General features: G+C 31.7%; 1 protein-coding gene across 1 annotated transcript; it reads right to left on the reverse strand.

Moving 5' to 3' along the window:
• Positions 1-75: 75 nt before the first annotated feature.
• Positions 76-18,048, reverse strand: LOC143078607 (peroxidasin homolog). Its single transcript, XM_076253462.1, has 8 exons — positions 18,009-18,048; positions 15,951-16,211; positions 11,314-11,574; positions 10,584-10,874; positions 6,102-6,386; positions 2,648-2,953; positions 829-966; positions 76-95 (listed from the first exon to the last, which is right to left on the reverse strand). Exons 1-8 carry the CDS (start codon positions 18,046-18,048, stop codon positions 76-78), a joined length of 1,602 nt encoding a protein of 533 aa, XP_076109577.1.
• Positions 18,049-25,774: the final 7,726 nt, after the last annotated feature.

Here is a 25,774-nt window from a genome sequence, read left to right on the forward strand (position 1 = left end):
ATGATATAATTTTTTTAATTAATATAATAATCAAAAATAAAATTTAAAGTTTTTTCTTCAGAATGACTAATCATACTAATCATACCAAAATAAGTCTTTGTTAAAAATAAAAAAGTTGAAATAAACATGGTTTGTGGTCATTTTTATAAATTTCCTGTTTTCAAAACTTTGAATTTTTCGTAAAAACTAAGGATTTTCTTATACCAGGCACAGATTACTTTAGCCGTATTTGGCACAACTTTTTGGAATTTTGGATCCTCAATGCTCTTCAACTTTGTACTTGTTTGACTTTATAAATATTTTGATATGAGCGTCACTGATGAGTCTTATGTAGACGAAACGCGCGTCTGGCGTACTAAATTATAATCCTGGTACCTTTGATAACTATTTGAACAGTTAGACAGAAATGTGAGTCGACACTTTAACCTTAATAATTGAATTCATGACAAATTTACCGAATATAGTGATAGAAAAAACTCCATACAACATACCTAAAGATCAGTTTGTTCCGGTTTAGTTTTTAAAAGCAGAACATTTTATATTTGGACTTTTATTCATTTGAATATGTCAAACGTATTTCTTATAATAAACTTTAACTGCATTAGGTAGCGTTCATGATTTTTACACTAGGTAACTGTATATATATTTCTTGTAATATTCCAACTCCCGGCCGCCCCACTTTTTTTTAGTAGAAAGACTTACCTTATATACTAATTTGTTTAAAAAAAATCATTACTTCAAGAATAGGGCGTCCTCTTTTATGAAAAATGTGAAATGTTAATGCAATGAAGAGATCTCACAAGAACTTTATTAATTCAGAAACCTTACCTCTTTTAATGTTAGCCCTTCTTTTCATAGTCTTTAAAACAATTATCGTCAGACCTGCCACTATTAATATAAAAAAGAATGCGCCTACGCTTGCACCAATACTCTTGAATAGATTATTCTCCGATCTGTTATTTGAACCTGAAAGAATAACATACTATTCTTTTGTCTGGTCATTCTCAAATATATAACTATATTACAAATGGTGTAGCATTTTACTATTTTCATTGGACATTACGATCACGCGTTTCAAAGGTTATTTAACGTATCCGTAGCCTTGTTTCTATTCTTACGTATTTGGACACTATGTTTCCATTTATATGTTTATTGGTGGTCAATATGAAATAATCCGGCTAAATTTAGTAAAGTTTTTCACTGGATATTTCAAGAATTTTATGTTACATGTAGATGCTTAGAAAACAAGAGAGGCGAAAGTTACCAGAGAAACAGTCAAACTCGTAAATCGAAAATAAACTGACAAAGCCATGGCTAGAAATTAAAAAGACAAACAGACAAATAATAGTAAACAAGAAACAACATAGAAAACTAAAGGTTAAGCAACATGAGCTCCACCGAAATCTGAGGGTGATCTCAGGTGCTTCGAAATACAAGAAAGCTAATTCAACAAGCTATGACGTTCTTAAAAATATTGGTATCGTCAATAAAATGTTATAATTCTTGCAAAATACAATTTGAAAATACTCAGAAAGAACATTGAACGTCTTTTCCTAAGACATGATTTAAATATGTTATATAGAAATTAAGGACTTTCAATCAGTCACTATGTTATATATTAACCTGTCAGATAATATTGACAATCGGATTTCGTCATCGGTCAATATGTACTTTTTGGTTAATATGTCCTGATAAAACAAATATAAAATGCGTGTTGGGTGTCCAAAGATTTTCATTGCTAAAATATAACGTAATAGAGAATTGTTCAATAAGTAACAGAAAACAAACTGACCATATATATTGATCTTGTATTCAATACCAAGAAGCAATAGGTAACTGAGCTTTTGGTCTATATTTCAGAGTTGCCAAGTTAATATAAATATCTTTATTTGCAAAACATACAAAAACCAATTTTGGTTGTGGCAAATACATTGACAAACAAACATAATGAAACATAATGAAAACTCGACAATATTATAAGAAATATGATAAAAACAGTTACTGTTCTCCTTTCCTCAGTTCTAATGACTCTTTAATAAAAGAAACAACTGCTTTTACATCATTTGGTGTTGATGGATTAAGTATTATCACGAGTTTATCAGTAAAATTAAGTGTATTAACATTTACATATTTTTGTATATAATATTTTAGAAAGATTTCTCTTGTATTTTTATTTATTTTACAGTTGAAGAAAAAATGAAATTCATCGTCTAAGATATAACATATTTTACAATTTCTTTCATTTCGTGGTATTTTGGTATATCGTCCAGTTTCTATGAAGAGACAATGTTCGCTTATTCTAAATTTGGTTAACATTTTTCTTGTCTCTTTACTTGGGTGTGATAGGTAGTATTGCATTTGGTTATTTATATTAGGTTAATTGAAAAAAACATTTAACAAAAATATAACATAATTTTTACACTATACCAAGTCATTTACAGATGTGTTTCCCTGAATAAACGCCATCAATTTTTCTCGAATCAAAACATCCACAGCCAGTTAATAACAGGAAACGTGCAAGATTAGCAGTCTTGTGACATATAAAAAGATTGCTTGTAACCTACGATAGATTATGTTGCGCATATGATAATAGATTATATATTTGTATTAGGTAGTAGAGGATTAAATGCCTATTAAACGTACTCACCTTGTGGCTTCACTGTGAAGGATTTAACATACGGAGGCCCTATTTTGTTATATGCAATAATTGTATAGACACCATAATCTTTTGTTGAAACTTCGGTTATATTCACAGTTGAAATATGTTCGACATTGTTAAATGAATTAGTATAGTTCACTGTATAATCTTGTCCTGTGACAGAATGTCTCATAGTCCAAATGATTATAGGTTCAGGGTAGGCTAAGATATATACTCTAATATTCAAATCGCCATTTTCCATAACTGCAATATCTTCAAGTTCTTCTTGGTATCTTTGATCTATACGTGCACTGCCTAAATCGAAAAACGGATTTTACATCTTTTACATTTCTTTAGAAGAAAAATAAAACAACTTAAGGTAGTATGGGTGTCTGTTGCATTCTTCGATAATTAAACATCAGAGCAAAATAGGTCAATATTACACCAACATAGATCATTCAGAGCTGTTTATTTTGACTGTTTTTCCACGCAGTTGTTGTAATATCCTAACTGTCTTCACCTTTGGAATTTTAGAGTTTAGCCAGTTCATATCGCAAATAACTGTTTTTATTTTTGCATATCTATGCAGTCTTTGCGTCGTGTTTGGAAATTTTAAAATTGTACCAGTGTTCGCTAAAACGGTTATTTGGTATAAATTCAAGATTGTGATAGTGTTATAATTAGGATAGATTGACATGATTCATTTTACATCGTGGTCATACTGAAGACGGATATCTGTTATCCGAAATGTCTAAAATATCTATAGTTACATTTGTTCATTTTATTGTAATTTTTTGGTGATGCTGTACCCTTTTAGACTGGTTATCTATTATATTTTGTAGTGTACTGTATCATATTTATATGATCCATCGCCCTTTAAGATTTATCATTGGCTATTTATTCAGTCATTTTACATAATATATAATATATAATACATATGCAGGGCTGTAAGTGACAACTTGGTTTTGAAAAAAAGAGACCCTACAATTGTATCAATGGACACCGGTATCAGTCCTGTCAACGTATATTTGTTCCTTATAATTTTTGTTCCTGAAGGAAACAATATTATAATAATATTTGTTCTGCGGAAATTATGTCATGGAATATTTTTTCCTTCTGTATTATATTTGTTCCACATATATTAGGAACTTATCTTATATGTTGACGAGTATAACACATGTTCCTATTATGCTGAAGTTTAGTTTACACCTGATTGATTATTATATAAGTCAAATCAGATTTTAAATGCTGATTATATTCTAAACCAAAACAGATTAAATGCTAATTATTTGATTATTATGTAAAATGAAAAGTGTTAATATGAGTTAGACATATTCACATGTACGTAACACCACCTGAATATATACTAAAACATGAAGGCTGATGAGTATAAGAAAATATGTTTTTAAATGATGGGACATATGTTGAAGGTTAGTAAATAATGTTTATTATAACAAGTTCAGCTGTGAAATATAAATGTTAATTCTAATGAGAAAAGTATCGTTTAAAGGTCAAATATGCATAAAACATTTACTAAATTTTATCATCGGTATAAGGACATCATTCGTAAATATAGCTCAACACGCAGACTTCTTATACGTTCAGATATTTCACATCCAATTTTTTATGGAAATATTCTTAATAAAGCACAAAGGTGTCAGCATTCACCTCAAAAACTAACAAAACCTTTGAATAGACTTATTAAGAAGGAATATAGTTACGATACTGTTGTCAGGTCATTAAAAATTGCATATTTTGGCGTTAATATTGATTCACTTATAGGGTCTTTGCATCGGAACTAAACACATTTATTCAAAAACCAGTTGTTGGCATGACACGGGTTATGTTCTTCTCATATATGTTATGATGTTATGATACTAAACCCCTAACGGGAAGGATTGTGCCTGATGTTCATATGATGAAATCATAATCTTTCAGTCAGTTTAATTGAAGTCTGGAGCTGGCATGTCAGTTAACTGCTAGTAGTCTGTTGTTATTTATGTATTATTGTCATTTTGTTTATTTTCTTTGGTTACATCTTCTGACATCAGATTCGGACTTCTCTTGAACTGAATTTTAATGTGCGTATTGTTATGCGTTTACTTTTCTACATTGGCTAGAGGTATAGGGGGAGGATTGAGATCTCACAAACATGTTTAACCCCGCCGCATTTTTGCGCCTGTCACAAGTTATGATCCTCTGGCCTTTGTTAGTCTTGTATTATTTTAATTTTAGTTTCTTGTGTACAATATGGAAATTAGTATGGCGTTCATTATCACTGAACTAGTATATATTTGTTTAGGGGCAAGCTGAAGGACTCCTCCGGGTGCGGGAATTTCTCGCTACATTGAAGACCTGTTGGTGACCGTCTGCTGTTGTCTTTTCTATGGTCGGGTTGTTGTCTCTTTGTCACATTCCCCATTTCCATTCTCAATTTTATACTAGTAATTGTCGATAATTCAGAAATGATTATTCAATGTCTACAACATTGGGAACAATTATTCCCCATATTCATGATACCTGTTCTTATAATAATTGTTAATACCAATTTACCATTTCGGCAGCAGTAATGGATAGAATATAATAATAATTTTGGGTCGGAAAAGATATTACATAATATTTTTTCCAATCAGGAATACATATTACATAATACTTTTTCCAATCGGGAATAAATATTACATAATACTTTTCCTATCGGAATAATTATTACAAAAGATGTTTTCCATTTTTTTATTAATTTTAACATGTTTAATGAATAATATGTCAAAATGATACAAGTCAAATTGTAACACCAGTCATGAGACAAAATTTCCACCATAATATTTATTCCAAAGATAATTTATTATGTAATAAAACTTCCTTTTGGAATTTATTTTATGTGATAAAAATTCTAAGTCATTGGTCCTTTTATTATGCTGATGGAATAAATATCACATAACAATAATTCCAATTGGAACTTTTGTTATATAATACATTATCTTTGGAATAAATATTATGACGGAAATTATATTCTGTGACAGTTCAAGTCAGTCATATTAGGCATCAAAATTCCGCGAAAAAAAATTAATTGCAATATTGATACATTGAGCAAAGACAACATTAAAATATGTTCGGAAAATCCGGAAGCGTCATCTTAATTCGAAAACAATAGCTAGATTTGTATTTCTGTATCCAATGATGGTCCTCTTTATAACATAAAAAACCCACCTCTCATATGCAACTTTATCATAACCTCATTTCAAAGTATGAAACATTTTCTCAAATCAAAACGACTAGGCGGCATAGAAATATACATAAGTTGTTTATAGAGAAATATTTAAGGTATGCAATACGCCTAAATTGCATCACATGTAACATTGCACGTTTTGGTTACTGAAATGATCTCATATGAAGTCCTTTAATGTATATACTTTTTATAGCGAAAATGCAGTGCTTAAACACTATAATTATAATATGTACTCACAGAGAACAAACAAATCAATTTCGCTGAATGCATTTACTAATTCCCCATCAATTACGTTAATGCCTTGACAACGATAAGATCCAGTATGTAGACAATTAGCTTTCGGGATTAAATAGTTGCTTTTGAAAACATGTTCATCTTTTTTTAAAACTGTGTTAGTGCTAGACAATATCCAACTTATGTCTGGTACCGGGTAACCATTAACTTCACACAGAAAGTCAACAGATTGTCGTTCATCAACAGTATTACCGTTTAAAATTTCCAATCTCAGTATCGTCGGTGAATCTATAATATGATATGAAAAATTACAGCTCGCACAAATATATTGTATATACACAATGAAAACTTTTCGTTAAAACCGAAACACGTCAGGTTAGTAAAACGTATGTTAGAAGACAATACTTGTGATTGTATTCCTTTTACCTTATATTTCATATTTTACGAAGACATACATTCAAATGGTCTATACAGTTCATGTATGTATACACATATTTTTTGGATGATATTCAAATTGCATATTTCGATCGTTTCCTTTTCAAGCGAATCAATGCAATCAATATGTTGAAAAAGACATGACGATGAGAGAGACTGAGCAGTACAACTGGGCGTTTCAACCCCAGTAAGCACCTTTTCCAACCAACAAACAAACAAAAAACCAAAAAAATGAGATACCAACGATAACGTACAATTGTTCACCATAAATACATTGTGTCTATTTTTCCATTATAATAATTACCATATCCGTTAATAAACAATGAAAATAGACAAGAGACAACACATACACACACAGGCGCATACCCATTAGAAATTATAAAGAAATAGGAACACAAGAAATGGAACTTTACACGAGAGAAGGTAAAACTTGTCAAGTCGGTATAATTATTTTCTTCTGTTTCTAATGCCTTTGAAATTTAAGGTATAACTTAATTCATTTCACTTGATTGTGCGGTGTAAAATCTAAGACCAGTCCATCTATGGACAGATGTTTCGGGATGAACTCATGAATGAAGTGTCCAGTTATTCGTCACAAATAAAGGCAACAGTAGTATACCGCTGTTCAAAACTCATAAATCCAGGGACAAAAAACAAAATCGGGGTAACAAACTAAAACCGAGGGAAACGCATTAAATATAAGAGGAGAACAACGACATAACACCGAAACGTAACACACACAGAAACGGACCAAGCATCAGACAAAACACCACGAGAATAACAAATATAACATAAAAACCAAATACATGAATTTGGGATAGACAAGTACCATGCCACGTCTGATCTCAATATCTCAAAAATAAGAGAAAACACAAACGACTCAACGTTAAAATGCAACACACACAGAAACGAACAATAAATGGCCATCTCCCTGACTTGGTACAGGACACTTTTAAAGGGGAATAAAAGTGGTGGGTTGAACCTGGTTTTGTGGCATGCCAAACCTCGCACTTTAATGGCAAAGTTAAATATAACATTGAAATGACAACATAATATTACAGGACTACAATACAAATAAATAGGAGAACATATTAGACAAGGAAAAACATGATTAATAGATAACAAAAAGCATCAGGTTTAAAATTCAATACGCCAAAAACGCGCCTTGTCCACACAGGACTTACAAGTGACGCCCAGATATAAAAGATCGAAAGTGAAAAAAGTACAAAGTTGTACAGCACTGGAGATAAAAAGTTGAAAAGGTTTCGCCAAATACGGCATTGTTTTTATGCCCGGGATAAGAACATTCTTATTATATAGAACAATTCATGCTATTGCAAACAGTAAATTTTATCAAATGAATATGAAAGAGATATACATAAAGAAACTGAAGTATTAACTAATTACAGAAAACTAAACCCGAATACATAACGCCCAGATATAAAAGATCGAAAGTGAAAAAGGTACAAAGTTGTACAGCACTGAAGATCAAAAGTTGAAAAGGTTTTGCCAAATACGGCATTGCATGTTTTTATGCCCGGGATAAGAACATCCTTATTATATAGAACAATTCATGCTATTGCAAACAGTAAATTTTAACAAATGAATATGAAAGAGATATACATAATGAAACTGAAGTATTAACTAATTACAGAAAACTAAACCCGAATACATAATGCTATTAAAGTTTAACACAGAATAGACACACCCGAATCAGTCCAGGCGTCAACGTAATTACAAAAATGTGACGTCACATACGATGGCGAAAAGGTACAAACGTTATGCCACATTTGAATTTATGAAATTTAGAAACAGCATGACGTCACATATGAAAAACTATCAAAGTGAGATAGAATTAGGATTGATTTAAGATTATATCATAACTAAATACTGATAATTAATTTAAACAAAATGCATATTGCAATACTTATTAATAGCAATTAACTGTAATATATATATGTCCATTTTGTTATGAATCCAACTTCAAACGTAAAAAATCGTACAAAATTTAATATAATTAATAAAGGCGGTGATTAATTTTTCTATCCGTAACACCTAAATATAATAAAAAGACGTCAACACATTTGACAAAATCCGATGAGAATTACAAATCATACACTCAGTTAAATTGTATATCGGTTTTGTGACACTTAGGTGATTAGAAATCAACGGTCATCATCCTTATCACACACATCTTCGAGTTGACTGTTCTTATGCAAATTAAAATGTAAGCTCCGCCCGATTAGTTGAAAAGATATTGGTAATAGGTGCTTGTACATGTCGATTTTTCTTACGGGTTCATACTTTTTGAAGAAATAAAACTGATTTCAAGATCTGAATCGACAATGCAGCATCCATACAATGACTCCCATTTTTCACGATTTATAAAATTAGGTTCCGCATTGATGGGGTGATCATGTTTATGAATTTAAATTCTGACTAATAAGACCTTCATCGGACATGAAGCAGACATTTCGATTAATATAGAACGGAACAAAAATAGTAAAGACAAGAATTACGATTGTAGCAGGAAACCTGAAATAGTACGGCAGCTTTGTGAAAAATTGTGCACATCCTGGTAAAAGCATGAAATATGGCAGAGACCTTCCTCAACTATTACTCTTTTATTTCAGATAGGGAGGCATTTTTAAAAAATGTCTCACTTCCGGTTAAATCCAAAATGGCGAACATCGTACTTAAATCAGCCAAATATTAGAGGCCAGTGTGTGAAAAGGTGTTTTTATCATGCTGTTATAATAATATTTTGTACAAAGCTTTGTTATGTACTACTTTTGGATATATATTATTGATTAGATGTCTTTAAAAACCCTACACTTCAGGTAAAATCCAACATGGCGGACAATGTACTAAAATAAGTTTTTTTTTAGGGAGGGCGAATGAAATGTGTTTTAACGTATCGCATTTTTTTAATTGAGTATATGTAAGTTGTAGATTATCTATCAAAACAGCGCCTAGGAATAAGGAATACATTCAAATCAATTGATAGCTATACATATTAAATTATTGTTTCTATATTACAGGACAGCCTGATATACCCACACCTTCCCGTTTTAATGGTTTTACACTAGTAATTTTGGGGCCCTTTGTAGCTTGTTGTTCGGTGTGAGCCAAGGCTCCGTGTTGAAGGCCGTACATTGACCTATAATGGTTTACTTTTTTAAAAATTGTTTTTTGGATGGAGAGTTGTCTCATTGGCACTCACATCACATCTTCCTATATGTATATATATCTATATACATTTTAGCACCGAATACATACAAAAGATCTTGTTGTATATGAACGAGACCGATTAAATTGAGTATTGAAAAAAACTAATTGACCATGGAATTATTTCTTTATATGTTGTATGCATACTACTGTTCCTATCCACAGTAACCTTTTGCAGATACACTTTAGTTCTTATTGTGACACTACAAAATACACCAGCACTTCATATTGTCTAATTTATTACAACCTTACTTGTCAATGACTGTTGTCGATATTCTCTCATGAATAAGGTATTTTTCACACTAAGACATCTGCTTTTGACACCATTCGTATATACTATATATTATAAAAGTTAACAGCAAGATGTAAGCAAAATATATTGGGCCAATATCCAAAGAAATATCCAACCAGTACGAATTAATATAAAATTATGTAACCTTTCTTTTAATTTTTTCATCCAATTTTAGTTTTGTTTTTGAAATGCGTGTCCATTTTATCGAAACGGAAAGTTCAAATGATTAAATAAAAAAATCAAACACACCAGACAAATAGGAAACAAATGTTATATTCCTGACTTGGAAATGGCCTTTCCTTGGTGGAACAGACCTGCTTTTTAGCTAGCTAGACTTCTTCTAAGGCTACCATCTGGTGTTTATATATATATATATATATTTTTTTTATCTTTTTAGAAACAAGTTTCAAAATTGTTTAGATTTCAAATAAAAAACATAAAGCTGTTAAACTGTGAATTTAGGTAAAGCTTTAAAACGTAGTCAAGATGAGACGAATCAGCTCTGTATGCCTATCACTGTAATTACTTACGTTGTGGCAAGACCTCAAATGTGTGCTTTAGATCATTTTGAATTCCATTTGTTACTTTTAGAACGTACATTCCATACTGAGGTGTCTTCATATCAGTAATATAAATTGATGATACATGTTGATATATGCCAATTGTATTATTTGATCTCACTATTTCATTGGAACCATTTTTAATAAAAGTCCAAGATATTTTTGGCTGTGGGTAAGACAAAAATATCACATTTATTTCCAAAATACTATCATTGCCGACTGCAATTCTTGATTGTAGTGTAGCGACTGGTCTAGGTGAACCTAAAACAGTATACACATATCAAAGTTTGTTTGAGAAGGAACTTAAATGTCTAAATAAAACAGATACACGAAGCATTCATATTGCAATAGAACAGTAAGTAACGGAAAGAATTTTATAAAATTAAAGCTAATCCGTAGTCGTTTACTTAATTTCAAAAAATAGAAAGTTACAATTAATTCTTTGTTGCATAGTACTTTTATCATTATAAAGCTGCCAACAGAATTTAAATTGCTCATTGATAAAGAATACAATTGTCAAAACGGTTAAACTAGATTTTTCTGACGATATTTTGATAAATTATTAATTTTGTCCGTTAGTTACTATCTTAATGTATTCTGTCTCGATATGAATAGATCAACAGCTAAATAGCAGCACCAGCAATATAACTTTAAAACACGTACTCATTATTACAAAGGCATCAACCAATTCAATACTTACACAATACAAACAGTTCTTTAGTTTGATTGGACTTTCCTATAGAATTCTCTGCTGCACATGTATAATTCCCAGTATCATTACACAAAGGAACCAACCCGTAAGTAATTGGATTTCCAGAACTTTGTTTCTCTTCGTCATTATAAAACAAGCGTCCATTAGGCTTAGGAATACCATCAATTTCACAAGCAAGTCGTGTTTCTACATGTTCAGGAATTGTAAAATTTTCACCGTCGATAGTAAGGCCTTTAATTTCTGCACCATCTACGTTTTCAAAAATATAAATAAAGCAGCGTTTTATCACATGGATATTTAATTAATGTAGCCACATATAACCACTTATATATTTTAATATTTTAATATGTATTTTAATATTTTAAATGCATACAAAAAATTGAATAAATTAAAAATCAATTTAGTCTGTTGGGTAAATATGCCGACTACATGTATATAAAGATTCCACTTCAAATACTCATTAAGATAGAATTCACCTAGTTCAATGTCTTTTAATCATTAACCTTTCTGCCAACAATCCCATATCACACACTATCAAAATTTTAAAAATCAAGGTTAGATAGGCGTACATAAATGTGTTTCTCTGAACTTCTTCCATCCATCACTTCAATCGAAAAGTGCATTTTCGACCTATTCTGAAATGAAACTTAAAAAGGATACTCCGATGTGTCGTGTAGGTTAAACAACATGTAATTGTCATGATAAAGAACTTCACGACAGTTCGGGATCCGTTCCTAGATTTTTTAAGGGAAACGTTATGTTGCTTTCCAACATGATTATTTTCCCAGTCTCTATCCAAGTTTCTATTTCGCTAGTCTTATTTTGGACGACATTCTATGTGTATACATGGCCGATTTATTCTCATCCTATACTTGAATTTAAAAAATACATACAACTGTATAATAAGCTATAACTTATAATCCTATGCTGAATAGTAGTTTTACTGAGAACTAAATATTGATCCACACAAACATAAGCAAACAATGTGATACGGGTTTAGCTATGCGATAAAGGGTAAATTATAAAGACTGAAGAAGAGAATCTTATTAAATATACCTCATTGTGTAATTAATACTAAATATTGGATAATGAATTATATAACGTAAAATTGAATCGAGTAATCTACATGAAACAATGCATATAAACTTACATGTAACAATAACAGAAACATCCATAGATGTCATGCTGCTAACAATATTACTGATATTACATCTATAGAACCCAGTTTGGTTCCTTTTGATGGCAGGTAAACTTAAGTTATCGTAGGATACAAATTCGCCGGTATGTATGGTCCATGTTCCCACACAAGGGGGTTGACAGGTTGCAGTGCATGAAATACTAGTTTGTAAAGATTCGTTTTCCTTTATTTCATATTTCGTTTCGTTTGGAGAGAGTACAACACGAGATGGTCCATTATTTCTTACTTTATGGTATGTAAGTAGGCAAGACAATGGGTTCCGTGGATTCCTTACAAATCTTAATATATTGGTAACAGGAAGTTAGTTAACTTCTTTATTTCTTTTCTGTCGGTTGAGCGAACAAAGGTGGTTAGCTTTAGTTACAAAGAATACTGGGGACTCAATGGTTGAACGATTTGAGTAATTTGTCTACTGTATCACTTGTCCCTCAACACTGAGGTGGTCAGTTCGAACACCAAACGTGGCAGGTGCATTTGATCTCAATCTTAAATTGCTAGGATCGTCATTTTTTCTGGCAGGTGGTTGAAAGTTTTCTCAATGCACCCAGGGTTCCCCAACAAACAAAAATGACAGAAATGATATAGCTAATAGATATGAAAGGGGTGTCAAACATCAGCAATCAATCATAAATTAACCATGTGTAGCATTCTTGAGTTAAGTGATTTTTCGTTGTTATTGTTTTTACTTTAGATTTTATTTATTAATTTTCTGGCTGAGACTAAGAGTAAAAAGAATTAAGAGGGTTGCGATCTAACATAATGGTTTAATACATCACATTTTTACGTTCCTGTCATAAAAAATGCTTACTCGTCTTTATAAGACATATCTGAAAATAATCTTCTGGATTTTATCGACTTCATGTTTATTGATATAACGTATACAAGTGAAAATATGAAGAACAATCTTGAGTGTTGACTTTTACCTCGAAAATAAAATGCACGTGAACTGTCCATTTCAGCATATTTATACTTTTTATTCAAATTAAGCACAGTTTATATAGTCGTAAAGGATGATTTCGGCAAATGATTTGCCAATGTTACAGAATTGAAACCGTGATCACGTACATATGTAGACTAATGATTTTTTAGTAGTTCACCATATAATTTATTTATCTCTTTTCATTTTTTTCAAACATTGATAGTTTCAGAGGAAGCATTAACATAGTCACTCATGGTAACTCGAAAAAAAATTTTTTTTTACTTTTCTTTCAGACATGCACTTACATTTTTGGTATAAGGTATAAAAAACAAGGTTATACTGGGTTTTTGCCGAAAAATTCATGTTTAATTTGAGGAGGTATAGTGTTTTTCTGGTATTCTGGGTAAAATAATGGACAGCTCAGAAACAACTGCTGCGTTAAAAATGACCAAGTAACAAAACTATTAAATGATATTAGATATATTAGATACATATCTACTCACAATGTACTATAACATCTATATCCGTGGACAACATGCTGCTGACTTTATTATTTGCATTGCAATTATATATCCCGGCTTGACTTCTATTGATGTTATGTAAACTTAACTCGTTAGACGGCAAAATGTGTCCCTGTGGTCCTATCCAATTCAATATACATACTGGCTTACATTCCGCCGAGCAGTTTATTTTAGGAACATGCATTCCTTCAATTACGTTGTATTTTGTGGTATTCGGTGAAAGTGTTACTTTTTCTGGTCCATCTGGAATTATTGTTTATTGTATCATCAAAGATAAAAAAAAAAAACACCGATTAAATACATGTATTTTGTTAAACTGACTTCAGTAAAGGAGACTTTAAATAATAAATGTTTGTTCATCACTTTGTTGAAAACTGTGTCTTTTTATTGATTAAGCTTTCTTCAAAGTACTTGTATGTATGCTTTGTCAGAATGTACTTACAATAGAAATTATGGGGAAAATGTATAGCAATAGTTATAATCTAGTTGGTTGAATGCTATGGAGTAACCGTTTCACAGATGAGATCAGATTTGTTCTTACATCGTAACTACAACCCCCTTCCCTTTGAATGAATGTGACCTACCAAATTAGACTATTTACCGGGTGAGGAACATGATGAGCAACACGAAGGAGGCCACATGTGGAGCAGGATCTGCTTACCCTTACGGAGCACCTGAAATTACCCCAAGTTTTTGGTGGGGTTCGTGTTGTTTAGTCTTTAGTTTTCTATGATGTGTCATGTGTTCTTTTATTTGTCTGTTTGTCTTTTTCATATACAGTCATGGCGTTGTCAGTTTATTTTCGGTCTATGAGTTTGACTGTCCCTCTTTCCGAAATTAGAAACATCAGAACAAAAACAAAGAGGCTTTCTGATTAACAAACAATTTCACATCATGCGCATGACGACCACATCTATTAGTTTAATACGAAATACACACCATCTTGTGATAATCACTCGACACAAATATGTTCTGATTGGTATCCTGTGATTTTGCTTAGATTCTATTGATTCGGATGTATTATAAGATTGAAAATGCCTGGTTGACAGACGAAGACGAATATTATATGGAAGTCTATTTCTGCCATCGAGATATATTTAAGTTAGCATAATTCATCGCGATAAGTCAAAATAAAATAGGTATTTTGACGAAACATTCAGATTTTATCTCAACAAGTCATGAAATCTCTTCGCAATCTATCTTGATATTTTTTTTTAACTTGTAAAGATTATTATCTTGTTATCATGTTTTTTCTTATGCCAAAGCCAATTTGTAGCATCGGCATAAATGATAGTCGTGGTGAAGTTTAATGTTTTTAAACCAATATCACGACCTTGACGCCAGTTTTCGAGAAAAACTCGAGATATTATCTAAACAATTTACGATAAACAGTATCGCGATATTTATTATGATGAGATGAAATATCGTAAATTATTGCGAAAATTAGCATCAAAGTCGTTTTATTTGTTTAAATACGTTGAACTTCTATCACGACTACTCTTTATGTTGATTCTACAAATTTGTAATGGCATACATCAATCACGATATCATTATAATTATCTACATATTTTTTCTTGATTGATTGTGAATTGGTGTCTGGATAAAATCCTTATAAGTCGTCAAAATACCTGCTTTATGTTGATTCGTCGAGATAAAAATTGTCAGCGCAAATTTACCACGATGGCGGAAATAGGCCACCATGATATTGCTATATATGATTGCAAGGTTATAAACTTTGTCTGATAGGCACACTATGAGGAAGGGATCTCTTCTTTTATAAAGGTAAACAAAGATGATGCTAGTTTTAGTAACTTTTGTTCAAATGATATATCAATTTGATGCAAAATCACGGAACTAATATAATAATGGGATGTCATTCATTAGACATAAATACTAATCTTTGGTTGAGTTGTCAGTTGTCTTAGTGCTTCAGTTTTTAATTCTTGTGACTTATAATCAATGATAACACATTGTTATAAATACGTACAACGAACACTGATGGTTACATCCGTGGATACCATATTGCCAAAGTCATTACTAGCATTACATTGATATGTTCCAGCTTGGTTCCTCTGGGTCTCCTTCAAACTTAAGATTTCAGTTGATATCACTTGACCAGTTTGTTTTATCCACGTTAAAGTACAATCTGGCTGACAGTCTGCTGTACACGTGATATCTGGAACATCACTATTCTCATCAAACGTGTAGGATGTTCGATTTGGAGACAGTATCACTTGGTTAGGTCCATCTGTAAATAGAAATGTTTCAGAAAAAAACAGATACATACTTATAGTGTTGAGAAGTTAATATTTATTTTATTTTAGACTGCAGATAACTAAAGCTATTTTAATGTTTTTTACTTGCGTCTTCTCTCCAGTTTTAATTTAATTTAGTAAAATACCATGAACCTGTGGTATCAAATGTAGAAAAGATGCAAAACACATTTTTTATACTTCTAGGTGCTTACGGGGGATCGATATCTGAGGAGGGCTGTAGCATCACTAGACCTGTTTTAGTTTTAGTTTCATGAATAAAGGCAAAGTAGTTTACCGCTGTTCAATAGTCATTTATAGTTTAACTGAAACAAATACTAGTCATAAACAAAAATCGAGGAAGAACATCAACTCTATGAGGGATAACAGAAACACTAAACCGCTACAAAAAACGCCAACATACATAGAAATGGACTATGTGATACTTAAGTTAAGAACTGTGCAGTTTTTCCAAAACGTTTATATTTATTTCAAGTGTTATATGAACACAATAAGTGAAATGCTATACTCTCGTTTTTGTACAATACACTGATATTACAGATTTTCTTCACTTGGTTGTCCATTATTTTGTCAACGGAAATGGATAAAACAATGCAACCTATCTATTTAGCAATACAATAGGCATCAATTTTTTTTTATTTCTTTGACTTTAAGAAAAAAAACTTGCTTAACTGTGATTTTTAAGTTTCAAGATTATGCATAACAATCAGCCAATGCTTTGAAGTAGCTTCAAGGGATTTTTTTCGATTTGTGAGCATTCTAAATTTCACACCAGGTGCATTCGAACAATTATTGTATGCAAAATATTGGATTCTAAACTATATGTTAGACTTTCTATGATTAATAATGCGAACTGCAATGAGTACTATTTCATTTTTGTACGACTTGTAGCTTTAAAATAGCACGGTGACCCATTATTTATATCATATTCCCAAAAAAAGAACCCACAAGTTAAATCTTAATGTTTATTAAATTATTAGAAAATTCTATTTGAATAAATGTGTACCGATGACCTTAAACAGCTAAACAGACTGATTATTCGAGACAGTATGTATGTGCCTGTCCCAAGTAAGGAGCCTGTAATTCAGTGGTAGTCATTTGTTGATGTGTTACATATTTGTTTTTCGTTCTTTTTATTTATAGAAATAAGGCCGTTAGTTTTCTCGTTTGAATTTTTTTACATCACCATTTCGGGGCCTTTTATAGCTGACTATGCGGTATCGGCTTTGCTCATAGTTGAAGGCCGTACGTTGACCTAAAGTTGTTAATTTCTGTGTCATTTTGTTCTCTTGTGGACGGTTGTTTCATTGGCAATCATACCTTATCTTCTTTTTTATATGTACTGTTTCATTACTAGTATTTCATCATATGATAAAAAACCGATAATGAACTGTTAATGTTAGAAAATATAATGAATTGGACCTCTAATAGCATGTCTTACATAAAATTTTAACTGTAGATTGTGCGTTGTGACATAACATGTCTGAACAATAAAACCTTTCGATATGTCATCCAATGGGTAACTTAGCATAAAGATTTTAATGATAAATTCGCTACAAACAAATGCAATTGATTATATTATGAATAGTACGGGTGTACTCACATATCCGGTTTAACATATAACCATACAAAGAGGAAACACAAACTGCATAGAAAGACGTGTTATATTGATCGACAGCAAAGCAATCATTATCATACTGTCTCATTGATATGCGCCATATCTACTCAATTTTAAAATACCATAACATTGTCTAATAGTTATATGAACTTACAGTTAATAATGATAACAATATGTCCTTTTGATGTACCCATTTTATTCGTAGCTTCACATTGATATATGCCATTATCTATCAGTGTTGCATTATTGATGAATAACTCACTGGAGTTTATGATAGAAGTAGGTCCAACCCATCTGAAAGTGCATGGAGGACCACAAGAAGCATTGCATATTAACGGTCCGAAATTACTGCCTTCATCTACTCGGTAGATCGTATTATTCGGATAAACATTTGATGGAATGGCTGTAAAAATAAAGTTTGAAAGGTATGAACATAATTTTTCAACAAATGTATATTAAACAAATTAAATGGCAAACTGTTTCTCATAAAACAATTTAGTTGTTAAGGGGGCTCGGGTGTCTTCCTCCATCTTGGAATTTGAAGAAACAGATAACTTTTGTCTTGATATTTGATGAGATGTGCAAATTTTGAGAGTTGTATGTAATTTTTGTAAAAGACTTGATATAAATATAGAAAATTGTGTGTTTTATTATAATTACAGCCGTAATTTCTCAAAAACACCTTGTGTGTGTGTTTGATTAGATTTTTTTCAACTTTGCCAATAAGCGGAGATAACTAAGATAAAGTAATTTTTATATTAGAAAGTGTTTTACCTATTTTGATATGCAGCAAGAAAACAAGTTCGGTGACCCTGTTTTTTTCATTTGAGAGCATATTATAAGAGCAATCTTCTCACATTTTATCTTAAAGTTCTGATAGTACGTTTTCTTTTTATCACACAAAATTTGATTTTTTATGCATTATTTATACAAAATCTGACAATTTTGCACAACCTGTAAAGTGAGAAAAATCCGGTGACTCATACCTTTTAATATGGTTTTGAAAAAAGTATGATAAAAACTTCATTTTGACAAGCTATCAAAAAATTCTATCAATTTTAATTAAGGCGCCCGAGCCACCTTAAATTTGTACAATTTGGTCTCTGGTGGAGAGTTGTTTTATTTGCAAATATACAACATATTATATTTATATGATCATGGTTCTATAGTGTCATTAGTGTATGATGTACTGATTCATGACAATAAATTTAACAAAACTACGATCAACTGATTTTAGCTGATCATCGGTTCTTTTGAAAGAGGGACGAAAGATACCAATGGGACAGTCAAACTCATAAATCTAAAACAAACTGACAACGCCATGGCTAAAAATGAAAAAGACAAACAGAAAAACAATAGTAAACTCGACACAACATAGAAAACTAAAGAATAAACAACACGAACCCCACAAAAAACTAGGGGTGATCTCAGGTGCTCCGGAAGGGTAAGCAGATCCTGCTCCACATGTGACACCCGTCGTGTTGCTTATGTGATTACAAATCTGGTAAATAGTCTAATTCGGTAGGTCATATTCATGAAAGGGAAGGGGATTGTAGTTACGACGTAAGGAACATATCTGATATCATTTGTGAAACGGTTATTCCATAACGGTCAACCAACTCGTGATGAAAGTATCAATAACTTTATCAAACATACAGGGCTTAAAATATTTGTACACCAGAAGCTCGATTTATCAATAAAATAACCACCATAGGCTCTTGTATCGAAAACGTTTAAAAGACCATATAACACGTACATGTAGTTGAAGACCATCAACGAACATAATGATGATCAATCGATTCAAAATAATGAGGTTTATCTACACTGAGTATAACATCGGCATTTTACTCTCACAAATGCTTTAAGCAGAACACTTTTCGTTTTTCGTTTAAGAATAGGATTTATCTATTTTGCTTTAAAATCAAAATAAGGAGATATTTGTATGATTGCCAATAAATACAATTAATATATAGAACATTGAAGAGACGAAAAAAAAAACGAATTTGGCTTACTTGACCTTCGAATGTTCGGTTTTGAACGCTTAAAATTAGTCAAGCGCATTGGATGCATCACATTTATAAATAGTAATTTTCTACATTTGAAAATGCCTGTACCAAGTCAGGAATATGACAGTTCTTGTCCATTCGTTTTTGATGTGTTTTGTCATTTGAGTTTGCCATGTGATTATGGACTTTACGATTTGATTTTCCTCTGAGTTCAGTATTTTTGTGATTTTACTTTTTACGCTGTCATCGATCATTCTACTTTTCATTTGTTACTAGTATAAAACATAAACAGATTTGGCATGATTGCAAATTAGACACATTTCCAGCATCGAACGGCACTTATCAACAACCCCAAACCGCATATACAAATTTCAGACATTACAAATGTAAAACAAATCAAACGAGACAAACTAACGGCCTCGTATGTGTACATCACATGTTAACCACTGAATAACAGGCTTCTGACATGGGTTTTGCACATACAAAATGTGGCAGAGGTACTCATGTATCTGACGTCAAAATATCATTGGACTAAGGAAAGTCATGCAACAGCTAAACAATAAAACAAATCATGAAAAACATTTAAGAACAAAAACTACTATGCAAAGTTTCATGCTTTCCTCATCAAGTGAGCAATTCTGCTCTATAATTGCACCAATCGGCCGGATTAAGAATAGCTTTGATCGTTTTGCATTACTTGACAAAACGTTCGATCTTATTACTAAGCGGGCTTTCTTTTCTACATAAAAAAATGCCTGTACCAAGGCAGGAATGTGACAGTTGTTGTCCATTCGTTTGATGTGTTTGAGCTTTTTATTTTACGTTGTTAATATCAATGGTATTATAATAACATGTAGCCTTTACCTATGAAGGAGGCTCGCGGGTATAACATTTCAGAAAAAACATTTCTTTCCATTACAAATTTTATTTATTACTTCATTAGTTGTAAGTTTATCATATGGTTCAACAATCATTCCAAAAATCAAGTCGTTGTGGCCAAAGATGACTCTTAAAATGTATGCATCATTGAAAAAGCTCCAAATTATCTCCCTTTGGTGCAATAATGCCGTTTTTTGGCATTAAAATTGAAATATCGTTTTTTAACTCATCGGTGACCTATATTTTTCATTATCATTTTCAAATAAGCTGTACTTAAACTAAACTATGGTAAAATTTAAGCTATTTCTGTCATTTAGTTCTTTTTTTTTATTTCGATATTACCTCTGTTTCTCCTAGTTCAAAAGAAAAAAGTACCTTTTACAGAAATGTGTGCTTCTTTCGAAGGCAGACTCTGAGCGTAAATGAACGGTGATCCCATTTTTTTAAAAATTTTTATAGTAAGTATAAGATAAAGTTCATTTATAGTAAATATAGCGAAACCCAGATTAAAAAAAATCGATTTAGACACGCGAGCCCCTAAAAATACACGAAATAAAAGCGAATTTTATTTTGTACGTTTTTCAAACAAATTAAATAAATGTAACACATTGTATACCCGAATTTCTGTTTGCGTTATGATTATTTCCAATATTCCCCCCCCCCCCGAAACACTACCACTTGGCCGGATATTGGAGTTCATGATTTTATGAGATTTATCATTTAATGATGCGCCGAAAGTTTTCATAAGCACTTATGTTTATGAGTCGTCAGTCTACAAAGTCTTTGCAACCATCATTGTCAGCTATTTTGATTTTGTAAATATTTGTCCTGGTTTGAAAGTTTAAAATATCTCCTACTTTAATGCAATAATAATTATCACTTTAAGGGGGCTGATATTTTTATTGTAAAGTAATAATAGTATGGAAATGCATATAATTATGTTTGATTATGCTATCATAAATAAAATGAAAATACCTGCAATAGTTACGAACGTCTCCATTTGTTCTTTATTTGATTCGCATCTAAGTGTTAGTTGACCTTCTCCACCACTGGTATGGTTATAACAGATCCGTGTTGACAAACCGTTAGGATCACACCAACAAATTCCAATATCATTACAGTGTTGTTTACCATCAAGAGTACACTAATTGGAAGATAATTTTTGGAGGATGTTATGTGAAAATATGGAGTTTCCATTTGCAACTACAACATAAGTTGTTGTCCGTTGATCTATATACGACTCATAATAACATGTGATGTTGTTGCAAGTATTTGGAAATATGTATTCTGATGAAGCTATAGTTAAACCTTCTGTTGGTCCTGCTGTAAAGTAAAGAAAATCTGATTTTTCAGAAAATGTATTGATAATGAGTTTCACGTAATTTCATGTATCCAGGTGAACTAATATCGAAGGTACAATACAGAAGTTAGAAAAAATATGCCATTGAAACATATGTTTGTGAAAAATCAACACAAGCTTGTCCTGCATTACATGTAACAGTATTCGTCCATACCAATTTTAAACAAATTAAGTCGTCTCGCAGGCCTGCATTTTGTTTGGAAAATTAAGTGTTCACCCCAAGAACCGGTTTGGCCAGAACATAACAATTTCAAGTTTATTGATAATTTACACATTGTGTTTATGTTAAGAATGTTAAAAAGAACATGTGTTTTCATAGTTTAGGATTTTATTCAGTATAGGTTGAAAAATACAGACAAAGTTTATATGTTAATGAACTGTCTTATATTTTGACCTTAGTGGAAACATAACAATGTAATCAGTTTATTGCAGTTTCCATATTTCATTGTTGAACAATAATAACATTAAACCAATTTTCTATTTCAAAAATATTCGTATATACAATTTATATTCAGTACGTATAAAGAAATTAACAATATAAGTTTATTTTAGAGCAACTGCTATTTGGTTGATCTATTGTGAGACATTAAGTAATCGAATTATAGTCGTTTCGTACCCTAGCCATTTCGTGCCCCCCATTTCGTACCCTGGCAAAAACCATTTCGTACCCTAAATGTTGGGTACGAAATGAAAAATGTGGGTACAAAATGGCAGAGGTACGAAATGGTAAAGGTACGAAATGACTTGCTTCCAAGTAACCCTTTTTAAATGCTTCCAATGATTTTTAAGTGAAGCTGTTGTAAAAGTGATGTTTGGTGAAAATTTATTTACACAATTTCTTTATATTAACTACAAAAAAAACTAAAAAAACAAGCACTTTCGCATTCTCCGTTGGTGTAAATGACACTTTCACATTCTCAGCTGTGTTTATGACACTTGCACATTCGCCGTTGTATGTAAATGACACTTGCACTTTCGAATTAGCCATTGTGTGTAAAAATGACACTTGCACATTCGCCGTTGTATGTAAATGATGATTGTTCATGCGACGACGACCATGATAACTTAATTTCAGTCAGTCTTGCGTTGAATACTTGAGTGTCATTGGATAAGGCTTGTAAGTTTTGTCTGTATCAGAAATGCTCATGCTCGTTAAATTCAATAGCTCGTGCATCACCGAAATATTTTTTGACTTATGAGCTCGTGACTATAACTGGTACAATCTCACTAAACATAAGAGTAAACATCTGTGAAGTCATGACCGCAACAGAATTTTCGTAGATTATTACAAAAACCCGTCAACGATACACCATGAACGCTACAGATAACCAACAAATGCAAGCACTTCGTTCATTATTTTTTTTTCATACGTTAAAATAATGTCAGACAAATAATGCATTTCTAATATGCGATGAAAAAGATTATAATAAACGATGAAAAAGTTTCTCACTAACGATGAAAGAGATTCTAATAAACGATGAAAAAGTTTCTAATAAACTTATACCCGGTGTATCAGTGGAAACAAATTATCACGTACACGGATGCCAAATCCGCATTATCATTTTCTATGTTCAGTGGACCGTGAAAATGGGGTACAATCTCTAATTTGGCACAATGTTTAGAAAGATCATACCATAAGGAACACGTCTACTAAGTTTAAAGTTGATTGGGCTTCTACTGCATCAAATACTACCTTGACCATGAATTTTAACCTGAAGCGGGACAGACGGACTAACGAACGGATGAACGGACGATCGGACGAACGGACGAACAGACGGACCCACAGACTGGAAAACATAATGTCCATAAATGGGCGTTTAACTTCATATGAAAAATGCAGAACGTCTTAGTTACTATACGTCTTAGTCACTACTAAGTGTGCGTACATCCAGGAATATCAAGATAAGGGATATCATTTTTAAAAGAAGAACAACATAACAGTATCATACTTTTGCACATTGGTTGGTGCAAAAATAAAAGAAACCCACAGTAACCGCTTAAAATATTATAATAGTATTGTATCGAATTCAAGTATCTTTGGTGACTGCTTGGTTGTTCACCATTTAGATATTTGTATAAAACAAATTATACACGTCAGTCATTATTTAGAAATTTATATTACGCAATGGTACCATTTTGTTTTCAGAATCTTTCGAGTTTATTTTTTTAGTTATTAGAACTGTACTGTGCAGTCCTATGTTGAATAATTTTAGCTTACAGCACAATTTATTATTAAATCAGTTAACTTACCAAAAATAAAGAAGTAAATGAAGTATGAGGTAAACATCGCTCACTATAACATGTATAATCAATTGTCATTTTATAGAATGCGAAAAATCAGTTTGAACAAGTTTAACAGGTAACAGGTAAAGTTATTTCTGATCAACTGATGTTTTACATCCGTGAAGAACTTAATTATGAATAATTCAATATGTACCAAGTAAATCAATATTATTAAAAATTGAAATATGTAACGTGCGTCTCAGTTTCATACAATATCGCACACCAGACATAGCATACACTTGCAGCATATTCATATACATATTATAACGTTTTGTGAGATGGCGAATCATCGAAACACGTGTACATACCTATCAATTTTATACAAAAAAACAAAACATTATTAACTCGGATATCAAAGGAGACACACATAATTCGTTTTAAAATAAGACTATCGGTATTCAATTTACTAAAATATGTCAAAACACAAGGGAAGGCTGGACATTAGTAAATCGTTCAGGGATAGCTTTTTTGTTCTGTCATTTCAATTTATTAAAATTATTGTTTCGCAGACACATTTGATGGATTGATCAATTTGCTATTTTGTTACGACTTATTAAATAACAAGTCTTTATCGCGGCGAGAGATGTTTTACAATAATTTTTTATCCAAGAAGTTTTTACAAATCAGAAAACGGAGTCTTTCAATTTATTCAAACTCTGGTTTAAAGCGAATCTGCCCTAAATCATGTGGAATGATTATGTCGAAACCGACCGTGTGAGGGCTTTAGTCAGTCGAAGTAGTTTCACCCGCATAATCGGTTATGTCGATATTATTAGAATGACATTATAATCGAATTTGACTATTTTGTACAGTTTCAAAGGCCAAGGTCTTGTAATGTTCCTCTTGATTTTGCAGAGCTAACATTGGTGGAATTAGTTTAAGACAAATACATGTAACATGTAATTCGTACTGTCTTTTTTTCTTTCAAAAACTATTTTTCATTATAAACATACAGTAGTAAAATAATGAAAAGAAAAGTAGGTGTTTAAGGTCAAAATTTTAAATGGCCCTTCATGGATAACACCGGAGAATTCCATATATCCGATAAAAATTCAAAAATAAGAAGATCAAACCTCAAAACATTTGTGTAACATAAGCGATGAGCATTGCATTATACTTAAAACATTCATAAGGAATTCCGCGGAACCCTTTGTCTAGTCTGATTGCTCAGTGAGATATAAGTTTATCATCAGTGTTTTTCTTAACCTATTTATGAAAATACAGCCATAAATTTTAAAATCAATTGAAATAACTAGGTTCATATAGTATATTTTTTGACAGTTTTAAAGCAGATGTCTCGATTCCGGAACAGTTTTTGTACTCTTGCCATTTAGAATGTTTAAATCTGCATACTACTTTAGTTAATGTTTGCATTTTCGTTATTATCTATTT

The sequence above is a fragment of the Mytilus galloprovincialis genome, chromosome 6 (assembly GCF_965363235.1).
Source record: "Mytilus galloprovincialis chromosome 6, xbMytGall1.hap1.1, whole genome shotgun sequence".
Classification (NCBI taxonomy): domain Eukaryota; kingdom Metazoa; phylum Mollusca; class Bivalvia; order Mytilida; family Mytilidae; genus Mytilus; species Mytilus galloprovincialis.